The sequence below is a fragment of the Mesocricetus auratus genome, unplaced genomic scaffold (genome assembly GCF_017639785.1).
Source record: "Mesocricetus auratus isolate SY011 unplaced genomic scaffold, BCM_Maur_2.0 Super-Scaffold_100004, whole genome shotgun sequence".
Lineage (NCBI taxonomy): Eukaryota > Metazoa > Chordata > Mammalia > Rodentia > Cricetidae > Mesocricetus > Mesocricetus auratus.
Window position 1 is genome coordinate 35,318,504 of NW_024429189.1, and position 12,505 is coordinate 35,331,008.

General features: G+C 33.8%; 1 protein-coding gene across 1 annotated transcript in view; it reads right to left on the reverse strand.

Annotated features, from left to right (window-relative positions):
- The window catches only part of Scn7a (sodium voltage-gated channel alpha subunit 7), an 80,344-nt gene that overhangs the window by 23,377 nt on the left and 44,462 nt on the right, over positions 1-12,505 (reverse strand). The window contains exons 10-14 of the mRNA XM_040745493.1: positions 11,082-11,288; positions 6,509-6,605; positions 5,274-5,512; positions 3,680-3,850; positions 2,795-3,151 (exon numbers count right to left, since the gene is read on the reverse strand). Of these exons, the coding sequence (XP_040601427.1) occupies positions 2,795-3,151; positions 3,680-3,850; positions 5,274-5,512; positions 6,509-6,605; positions 11,082-11,288 (1,071 nt within the window). The remainder of the gene's footprint in view (positions 1-2,794; positions 3,152-3,679; positions 3,851-5,273; positions 5,513-6,508; positions 6,606-11,081; positions 11,289-12,505) is intronic.

The window sequence follows — 12,505 nt, forward strand, 5'->3', positions numbered from 1 at the left end:
GCCAAGCCCCTCCGTCCTGCATTAAGGCTGAGTATGCCATTGGGGGTGGAGTAGGAGAGCAATGAAAGAGATACCTTGATAGAGAGAGCCACTAGTAGGTTAGAGAGGACAGTGGTGCTAGGGAAATTCCTAGGAATCCACAAGGATGTATCTATCTAAGACTTCTAGCAATAGTGGAAAGGATGTCCAAATTGTACTTCCCCCATAATTAGATTGGTGGATACCCCAACTACCATAATAGAGCCTTCATCTAACACTTTTTTAAAACCACAGAAAAAGAGTCAATATGTAAAACATTGTCTCATAGTAAATGGATACAGGTAAATTATAGAAAAATAATTCAAAAGTCATTGTATATTAATTATCAAGACAAAATATCATATATTTTGACTTTATTATCACTGAGAAACATAATCAAGTCCTGTTTAGTTTATAGAGAATGAGGTTTTAATCATGTTTAATACTTTTAGATAATTGTTTCTCCTTTTTAAAAGTCTTTTGTGAAGCATAAGTGATTGTCATGACATAAAAAAATCAAGTTCAGTATTATTCTGTGTAAAACATTTTTAAATAGCTCTGACATACCATCTTAAACCTGCCAGAATGGCTAAGATAAAAAACACTGAGAACAGCTTATATTGGAGAGGATGTGGAGCCAGGGGAACACTCCTCCATTGTTGGTGAATATAAACTTGTACAGCCACTTTGGAAATCAGTATTATGGTTTCTTAGAAAATCGGGAATCAGTCTGTCACAAGACCCAGTGATACCACTCGGCCATATACCCAAAGGAAGTTCAATTATACCACAAGGACACTTTCTCAACTATGTATATAGCAGCATTATTCATAATAGCCAGAACCTGGAAACAACTTAGATGACCCTCAACAGAACAATGGATAAGGAAAATGTGGTACATTTAGACAATGGAATGCTACTTAGCTGTAAAAAAATGGTGACTTCATGAAATTTGCAGGCAAATGGATAGAACTAGTAAGAAATATCCTGATTGAGGTAATCCAGACACAGAAAGACAAACACAGAATGTATTCACTCATAAGTGGATATTAGATACAAAGCAAACGATAACCAGACTACTATCCACAGCTCCAGAGAAGCTATGTAACAAGGAGGATCCTATGAAAGACACATGGATTGCCCTGGGAAGGGAAATTAGATGAGATCTACTCTGTAAATTGGGTATGTGGGTTGGTAATGGAGAGGGGATGGGGCATAAGAATATGAGGGAATGGGATGGTTTACTGGGGGAGGGATGCATTGGAAGATCAATGACAGAGAGAGCCACTATGGGGTTAGGGAGAAACCTGGCTCAAGGGTAATTCCCAAGAATCCACAAGGATGAACCCAGTTAAGACTCCTAGCAGTAGTGGGGAGGGTACCCGAACTGGCCTTCTCCTCTAGTGAGATTGGTGAATATCCCAACTATTAGAGAACCTTCATCCAGCCATTGATAGAAGCAGACATAGTGATCCACAACCAAGAACCAGGCATAGATCTGGGAATACAGTTGAAGAGAGGGAGGAGGAAATATATGAGCAAGAGAGATCAAGATCATGATGGAGAAATCTACAGAGACAGCTGAACCAAGCTAGTAGAAACTGATGAACTCTAGACAGACAGCAGTAGAGACTCTAGGGGATGTAACTAGGCCCTTCGTTTGTGGGAGACAGTTGTGAAACTTCAATTATCAGAGGGGTCCCTGGCAGTAGGACCACAATAGAAATCTTGGCACATGAGCCAGCTCGTTGGAGCCCATTCCCTATTGTGGGATGCCATCCTCAGCCTTAATGCACGGGAGAGGGGCTTGGCTCTGCCCCAACCTATTGTGTCAGACTTTGTTGACTCCTCATGAGAGCTCTTTCTTGTGAGGAGAAGTGGACTGGGGGTGGGCTGGAGGAGAGGAAAAGAGGGGTAGCAGGAGGTGTGGGAGAACTGTGCTTGGAATATAAAATGAAATTTAAAAGAATAAATGAATCATAAAAAATTTTCATGCCATATCATTTTCTTAGAAGCAGTGAAGACTTCTTATTCAATTAGTTTGACATCAGCGCAATGATAAAAGTTAAAAATGAATGCTTTATCCCTTATATAATACAGCCTGTATACCCATTAGTTTGCAATCATTGCTGTACTGTTTGGTCAAGTGTTAATAAAAATAAGTCTAATGATTAGGACAATACTACACACTTATCAATAACATCAGAATCTCTGGGTGTGGATTCAAGGCACAAGTACAGCATTAAAAATCCCTAAGTAATGCCAGTGTGCAGGTAGGTTTTACAGCCAGTGTTACATTTAAGTGCTTCTTAAAACTTAATGGATAACAAATCTTTGGGAATAGAGTTACAAGGGGATTATACTTCTGTATGTCTGCATGGTATCAGAGACTGCAGGTCTAACCCATTTCCACAAGATATTAAAGCTACTTTAAACAACAAGATTATGAACTAGTTCAAGTCAATAGAAATATGATGGAAATTACACATGCAATTATAAGGAAAGGATACACTAGTAAATTTTATTAACGTATACATACCTTAATATTACTATGACATAAATACAAAACTGCTAATAACACAAAATCTTTTTGGATAAACCCAGTGTGTATTTCTCAGTTACTACATTTCTCAAATTTCTCTAATTGAATTTAAGTTGATAATCACAAACTACCTATATATTAGACAACTGAGCCATAAATCACTGGATTACATCAATCCAATTCAGTACACCAGGTGTTTTCTTTAAGAAAACAATAAAGGCATGTAATACTTACCAAAAAATTCCCAGCTAAAATGACCATCATGTAAAAAGGGACACACAAAGACTGGCCTGCGACCATCATACAGTCCCATAATGTCTCTATCCACTCTCCACAGAGTATTCGAAACACGATCATGTAAGCATGGAAGAAGTCACTCATGTGCCAACGGGGGAGTTGGCAGTCTTCGTCTATGTGGCAGACACATTCTTGGTAACTTTGACCAAATAGCTTCATGCCAAACACAGCAGAGAAGTACACGAATAAGAACAGCAGTAGCACCAAGTCTTTCAGGGCCATCAATGTGTTACCAAGGATACGCACCAAATTCTCAAATGGTGGACCATATTTCCCCAATTTAATAAATATCAACTAATGAACAAATGTAAAATAAAAGAAAAACAATAAAAGGTCAGTGTTGATGAAAATGCACACTTGCATGCTTCAGTATTTCATCAGAATTGTGTAGTCTTGAATATATAACATTTAAATTTATATCAATTTCAACATTAATAATAAAATTGTTTATTTTATATTCATAATTCATCTTATACATTTTATGATTTTATGCACTAAATCTATGCATATGTTTTTAACATACCTGTTAAATCCCACTAAATATGGCACTTGTTATTGTTATAGGTTTGAAAATTAATATCTGGTAAGGTAAATAAACACTCTTCAGTTTTGTTTTTCTTTATAACATATTGGGTTTTAATAATAGATTTCTCCCACATTTATACTCACAGAAATATTAAATACTATTTTCATGATGGAATGAATTTCATAAAGGATCCTAATATTTACCTCTTAAAATGTTTTCAACAGTGCCATTTTATGTTCAAGTACATGAGATACACCACAATAAAATTAAAAAATTAGGTCTTAAATTCCACTTACCGGGAATAAAATAAAATCAGTTATCCCTTCAATACCAGCTAGAAGGATTTCTGTTAATCCAAAAAAGACAATTATACTGTCAAAAATGTTCCAGGTCACTTGGAAATACCCATATGGATGCAAAGCAATTATCTTCAAAATCATTTCTATTGTATAGATTCCAATAAAAACCTAAAAGGAAACCAAATGTATGGGTAAGAAGGGTTCCCCAGCTGCACATGACCCCCACATACACACCTCTGAAGTGGAGGGAGCTCCATACCCTTACCTGCTGCACAGTTCTTTTCAGACCCTGTTGGTTTCAGGGTCAGTATTATGATAAATTCATATATTTTGTTTAATTTTCCACTTCAGGACCTATTTTATGGAATATGATTACTTAATAAAAGCTCTTGAAAAAATGGAGTATTTGAATAAAAGTGATCCATTTCAAATATCAGCTTTGGAGATATTGAGTATATATTAAGACACTTGCCCATTCAAATCATGAAAGAATATAGGAAACCATATATGTGTGTGCACATGTACGATACAGTAATGATTGCCAGAAAAAGAAGGGGCTTTAAAATTGATGGAGATTAGGGAGGAGTATATGGGAAGATTGAAGGGAGGAAAGGGATGATACGGCAATTATACTATCATCTAAAATGGTACATACGCAATCTAGAAAAACTCCAGAATATACTTATGGAAATGATCTTTCAGAACTTATACTATTGTTTTAACAATTTTACTCTATTTTTTAGAAAATGTGTCCATGTGTGTGTATATGCATGCAGGTAGATCAGAGTTCAGAGCAGTCAGATTCCTGCAGAAAAGCTGGAGTTACAGCAGTTGTGAGTTGCCTGATGTAGAAGTTCAGGAAATGAACTCATGTCCTCTAAAAGAGTAGTGTGCCCTTTCAATCTCTGAGCCATCTGCCTACATCCTCTTATTGTTTTAGCATCAAGGACATGTACAGTTTGAAATGGCTGCCATTTTGTTTTGTGCATAATGCTTAGCAACTAAATAACAAAAGGAATTAAGAAATTCAGGCAACATACACTTGCTTGAATGCTAACATATTCATAAATTCGTAAAATCTATTTTATCCTGTTGTATTAGTATATGAAAAGCTATACATGAGTCTCAAAATGCATTGCTAAATGATAAACCCCAATGCAAGATAAAGAGAGAGGCATTGGAACAATGGGGCCTGGTACTGCTGTAGTCAGGGTTCAGAATTCAGAATAAAGCTAACCATATGATTACCACACCCCTGCTCTAGTCTCATTATTGGATAGTCATACCTAGAATGCATGTTTGAGAATGAAGAAACAGTAAAACAATGAAATTCATTTAATTTAATTACCAGGGGCAGGCCAAGATTCCAAATTTAAATGATAGAATTTTGAGCTCTAATTGTAAAAATGTTAATGAAAACCATATTTACAACTTAGGGGATGGAGTGAACATGGCATGAACATAACATCCCATTCAACATCAATACAATACATACTTGGAGCAACAGAGTAGAGTTATAAAATAAAAAATAATGTTAGCAAATAAAAAAAACTAAAACGATGAATGTAAACAATGTATGATGAGGTCTTACCAAGTTTCCAATCCTGAGGAGAGACATGATCTCTTCACTCATTGGAAAATGTTTAAGGGCCAGGAAACATATGTTTAAAATGACGCATATGACAAGGAAAAGATCAGCAAATGGGTGTGTTATAATTCTGTCAGCAAACTGGCTCAGTTTTATCCAACAGGGGGAGCAGTCCCAGATGAAGCAGGTTTTAGCAAACTTAAGCCAATATACTGGACATTTCTTCTTGGATGTTTCTGGTTCTGAAATGAGAGATGAAAAAAGTCAATTATTTTAAATTGTTCTAATTCTTGATAGTAGAAAAATTAAATATTTTCATGCAAAGGGTGCTACAGATATCGATTTTGTATCTGGAATTAGCAGATATCAATAGTCTGTACTAATACATAACAAAGTGAAATTCATGTCCTGATTTTATTATGATTATTGAGCTAAGAATGTAATGTAAATGAAGCAAATAATGTATTAGTGGAAAGCATAAATTTCTCATAAATCAAGTATGGGTGAGAATAACATGATTTTCAATTTCCATATTTATATGGTTTATATCATAGTAGCTTCTGAAATTGTCTGTGATAAAGAATCATTTGTTAAATGTAAAAACAAAAACTTAGATGAATCTAATGCATCCTGAGATATCATAATTATAGAAGTACCTTTGAAGAACTTGTGATAAGGACATGCATATAAAGACCTCTCCAGTTAAAGTCCAGATATAACTTCCCATTCCAACAGTAGTAGTAACAGTCTGAAGTTGCCCAGAAGATTTACTAACTTAAAATAAGCAGTCAGTTATACACATTATTTATGTTTATTTGTGATTAAAACCTATGAACCATGGGAAACTGCAGCACACAATTACTTGAAAAGACAAACTGCTCCTATGGATGTGATTAACAATGTGTGGGATTTCAGAAGATATTCAGACTTTGCCCATTGCAACAGCAGCAGGAGATGGCTGCAAAATGGTTATGACAAATACTGAAAATAATGCTATACAGCTGTGATTTAATTCTACCTCTTTACACCTGTTGTCTGTTTCTCTCAACTTCAATGTTACCACATGAAATCTCTGATTATTCCTTGGTACTTTTTAATGACACTTCCCAAAAGTGTCTACATTGCTCATCCTATTTACCGTTTGCTTGCTCCCACCTAGATTTAAAAAAACTGCACAATTATGATTTGCAATTATTTTCTTCATTACTGGGTAGACTCCAAATAGTGTTTCACTATACCTTCTTCCGGTCTCAGAGTAGTCTCTTCCAGTATATCCAACGTAGTGTTCACAGAAGTTGGTGTTCTTTTCTTCATTTCTATTTCTGTGGTTTTCATCTAAAAAAAAGTTTAATGTGTTTTGTGGTAGCTAGTTCTCACCCCCCCAAACACACACATTTACAATCTAAATGTAACAGAATACAGAATTTTATCTTTCTACAGTTTCTTGACTCTAGGGGCTTTCTGTGTTCAATCACTAGTCACTTCCTATGGCATTGGCTATATTAAAATTATTTTGAATTAGTTGGACAATAAACTCTAAAATTTGAAGTCAATCAAATTTTCTACTTTGAGTCTAACAATAAATAGAGCAGAGAGGTAAATTTTGGCAGTACTGTTTATAGTTGAAAATAATTTAATAAGGATTACAAGATGATCATGGAGTATATAGTTACCCAATGTTCTAGTGAATAATTGGAATACTTCTCTAAAACTATAATCCTTTTGCTCAGGGATATACTAATTTTATAACTTGGCCAATTTTCTCAATATAACTACATTTTTGAATATATGGTTGAATAAATCTTAAAGAATCTAAGATAGTGGAATGGATTTAAAGGGTTGTTTGGATAGTATATGTATGACAGTAAATCAGCGAAAATTATCCAATTTTGTAAAGGTATGATTTCTACCATTCAGTGCTGTTTTCAACGTAAGCTGTGCCTCATTTATATATGTTTTTCATTCACTTATTATTTATTTTGGTGTGTGTATGCATACATGACACAGTGCATATATAAAAGTCAGAGGACATTTTTCTGCCATGTGGTTCCCTGGGATGGAACTCAGGTTTAACCTTGATTGTGTTTTGCCATTCTTGAAACAATTTTAAAAGAGTTCTTACATTAGAAACTACTCTAAAATCCCAGGCTTTGGTATGGATTCTTCAGTTTTACCTAGTTGTAATATTCTCAGAAAGGCTCAAAGAAATGTCCTGGGATGGTAAGTTGAAGGGTTGCACAAATCTAGAGATGACAAACAGTCTCAGTCTATCAATATACCAGACTTTTGGTGGCATAGTCTGCTATTTGACAATTTCTGATAGTGTACATCTGATGAAGTTTCCTCAGATTTCATAGTGAATAGAGGCAAAAGAAATTAAGAGCAAAAATAATACATATCAAATTTCATTAGGAAAATGAGACCTTTCAGATCTACAGCATGTCATCCCCCATTTTCTAAATAGATTAAAATGGAAATGAAAACTTAGGATTTCAGGTTAGTTCTTTACTCAGACTACAAATATTAAGAAGATATTTTAGCTGATTTACAAAGTTATATAAAACTGATGGTATAACTCATACAAATTCTAGTAGACAAAATTCAGCAAGTAAAATTTCTTTTTGTCCTGGAGATAACTCTGGACATCTGACAATTTCATAGTTTCTTTTCTACCTAGTAGAGAAAGAGTTTTTCGCATACATTATGCTGTAATTACATTTATCAAAGATTATCTTCAATATTTAAGGAATTGCCAAAATATTTTGATTAATTACATAAATATCATGAAGATGTAAGTTTAGAGGTACCCCCACACTTTTCAAATCACTTACATTACTCTGGTTTTTAACTATTGTATTCTCCTGAAATTTTAACATTGGCTAATGGTGCATAGAAATACTTCCTTGTAAACTGTCATTTTATAGTCATACTGCTTTGGCATAAGAAATTTTAGGTAGATAGCAGGGGCAGCATAATACAGATAATTGAAGGTGAACTACTCTGACATAGAGGTCTTTGGACAGTACCCCCCAGCTCTCCTGGTGATACTAGAAAGAGGAGCTTCACAAATACCCAGTAGGTATTTAAAATATCGGATCAGAAGGTAGATCAGTTTGTCTGAGACCCATCAATGGATCGTACTTCTACCTGGTCAAAAGGAGGGAATATGAGTTCTACCTCCATCCCTGGATCGAGATAGGGCATTTTGACTGACCTCCAAAATTAGAACATTTCATACCTTTATCTTATCCATTAAGTGTTATGTTTCATAAAATTAACGTTTTATTCTTATGAACTAATTGACATATATAATGGAATTTTCTCTTATAAATGTCATATTTTCTATCTTGATGTGATGGTTCATGTCTATAACCCCAGAAGAATGGAGCCTGAGGAGGAGATCTAGGCCAGTTTCAACTACATTGTGAGACTTTACGTCAACAAAGAAAGAAAAAACAAAGATTAATTGTTATTAGTTTGCAACGCTGATTGTGATAAAGCGAAGCTATCATTTATGTACTCTATGATACTGATGATGACCTTAATAACATTTCTCCTCATAACAGGTTTTGCTGTCTAAAAGTATTAAAACATTACACAATGTTTTGTATGTGTTTCATTTTGGCTTTTCTACCACCTATATAATACATATGATACTTATTTTATTGATAAAGAAGCTGACGTTTCCCAAGATTGATATATTTAGTGAATATCACGCATCTATTGTGTGGCTAAAGTGAAATGAGGCCCACATTTATCTGACTGTACCACTGTTTTTAGTCAACAAAATTCTCAGATTTACTACAGTATGAGAATTTGTCTCATGTAGGTCATCTCTTTGTAATTCCATCCTTAGAATTGGAACTTGACCTATTTTAAAAGGTCATTGAGCAACTAAATTCCTCTTTTGGCGTGTTACTATGTATAAATACAAAGGGAAAAGAAGAGATCTTATAACAATGGATCTTATTTTCAGTTGCCAGAAAGCTATACATGGGAAATGCTCTCAAATTTTTACAGAAAAGAAAGTCTTCATAACTGAAAATTTTTAATAAAAACCAGGAAAGCTTTATTAAAAACACATTTTACCAAAGTGAAAGAAAAGAAACAGGAAATGCCGAAGTTCTTTCATAATCAGAGCTATTTCATAATCAGAGCTAATAGAACACTTCATCTAGGAATAAGAGAAGTATTGTTAAGCTGTTGGGTACATTGAGATGTAGTGGCAAGCTCTTGAGATTCTGAAATTCCACTTTAAAACCAATTACACAGTCAACATTTCCTCCACATCCTATGAGTTCAATCTGAAGTCTTGGAACGTTTAGAGACAGAACGCTTTTGTAATTTCCTGTCTTACAACTTATTTGTGAGTGAGTGATAATAGCTTCTTTTTGTTCATGTTTTGTTCGTACAGTGCATAATTGCTACTTGTTCAATGGCATGCATGTTATGGATGCAAGAGCTTATGAAGTCACTGGGTACATTCCTACAACTTGTTATTCAAGTCCTATTTCGGGTACAGTTATTTCCCAGAGACTGTTCAGTGTTGATCACTACATGTATGGAGGGTTTAGTCTTCACCTGCTTTTAACTCAGAAGTAATTTTTGTATGAACGAAGCTCTCAGCTAGTCTTCCTACACTTTCTAATTAGTGTCAGACCCCTTGTTCGCCTTCTACTTTTCCCTATCTATTTTCTCTTTCTACAATAGAATTCTCAAATGTGTTTCCGATCTTTTTTTTCTGTCTCAATTTTGACCACTTTCCAGACTTCCTGGGAAATATTTAAATAAAGAGAGGTGTGATTGTTTGCAACACCAGAACCTAATTAACCCTTGTTGCATTCTTCGGTCCCCTTATTCCTAGTCACAAATGTATATTCATTTAAAAAAGGATTTTATACAATATCTTTCACATCACTTCGGCTAATACTTTCAGATTCACAGACTGAATTTTTATAGGAGGCTCAATCAGGAAAATTATTTAAGTGTGAGACTAGGGGATTAAAAATTACAGTAAATATTATTAGTTTTTGTCATAGATCTAATCATCTATGGATAAAATAATTTTGTACATCACGATGTCCCTTGTTTCTTGAGTAGACCAGATGGTTATTTTCTTCTTTTTTTTTCTAAGCACTATACTTTTTATCCATTATTTTAAGCTCTTTAAAGCAAAAAGTGAGGAAATGAGTCATCATTTAAAACTGAATTCTGAGGCGCTATCTGAAGCAAGTTCAATTTAATAAATGATATCTCTATAAGGAGAAGTCAAATTTAGGAATTCCACATATCATGACTTTCCCAACAGCAATAATGAAAATTTGGGTTAACAACATATGAAATTGTCAAATATGTCAGTCATTCTTACCATGTTATATTAAGAAAGGACAGTGAAGTAAGGAAGCAAAAGTGAGTCCGTATTAGTGAAAGCACATTTGTGAAATATTTAATTTATTTTTAAAGAAGTATTTGTGTGATTGGGTGCAAATGTATGCATAAGGGCTTATGTGAGTGCTGTTTATTTACATTGGATTCATGTGCCTGTGGAGTTCAGAAGACAGTGTCAGAGACCCTTGGAGCTGCAGTTTCAGGTAGTTGTGCTGACTGACATGGATACTGAGCATCATATTCACATCTGCAAGAGTAGTACATACTCTGAATTGATCATCCAACTTTCCAGCCCCAACAAGAGCACTTTTTTTCTGATACTGTACTATATACAAAGATATGATCGTCTGTCAAAAGGCAATACACTCCAAGACTTTGAGTTCTTCTGATATTATGATGAATCTTAAAATGACAAATTTGTACCTCAGTTGCTTCATTTCCTTCCTCATGATCTTTCATAGTCCGTTGAAATTTAAGTTCCATGTCTCTGGGTTTCTGAGAAATTCTCTGCTTTTCCATTTCATAGGTCATAGCAAGTATTCCCAAGAACAAACTTGCCATGTAAAAGGCAAGCCAGAAACTGATCACAACAAAAAATATCATGTAGATCTTTCCTGAAGCATAAAGGATCTGTGGAGAAGTGGGGCACAGAAGTAAGAGAGAACTACTGCTTATCTTTATCTTTCTATACCTTCCTCATTTAAAATTAAAAATAAAATTTTGTTATAAAAGTAACTTAGTCATAAACTCAATATTATCAAAATATAATTTGTCTTTAGACGCTACCTGAAGAAGTAAATGAAAATTGTTTCAACTATATATATGTATATATGTGATATATAATATATGCTATCAAATCAAGACATCAAATTATGAATTCCTCTAATTTAGGGTGACTATTTAATTCGTGTCTTCATTACCAGAGTAAATACAGCAAAAGAAAAAATTGACCATGTGCAATAAATAAGATACAAGATACCAATACAGTAAATACTTTCTCTCTTTAGATAATTTCATTTTCTCTGATCATTAATTTATGGAAAATTCATAATGTGCAAACCCTGGCTGATAGAAGAGATGCTTCTCATTCTATCAAAACTATCTCTGATGAAGACTTCAGAGAAAACCAACTAGAATACATTAGACTTATGCAACAGTTACAAGAAGAAATATTTATGGGTAGTTGAACATAGAATTTTATGTTTTTGACCTGACCATAAGTTATCTTTGATTTCATAATAATTATATATGCTTGGTCAAAACAAATTTAGAAAAATGTAAATAGAAAATAAAATTGATTTATGTCAAGTGACTAAATATATGTGAATACAACTAAATGAAATATTTTCTTTGATTTTTAATCAAACATATGAACAAATAGAATAATATTATCTAAAGAAAATATTTTGTGGCTAAAAAAGAAATTAGGATGGCTTTGGAAGTGTAAGAAGTTCCAAATTTATTCTGAAACAAATGTCTTATTTCCTTAGAACATATTAGTTTTTTAAAGGTGATTTTAGTAACCTATTTGTACATGAAGACTATTATTCACGATTTGATTAAATATTTATGGCCCTTAAGTAAGTAGCTGCTATTAACACTAATCCATTCTGTGGCCAGGAGTGAACAGTCTAGGATTTACTCCAGTAACTCTTGTATATTATCAATACTATTTATTTTCAATAAGTATATAATGGTCAAACTGTGGAAATATTCTTCACAATCTTAGATCTAGGATAGATTAGATTTTTACATATGATTATAATATATACTAAAAATATACACATACACACATATACAAACATACATACATATACATAAATACATATATATATGTGTGTGTGTGT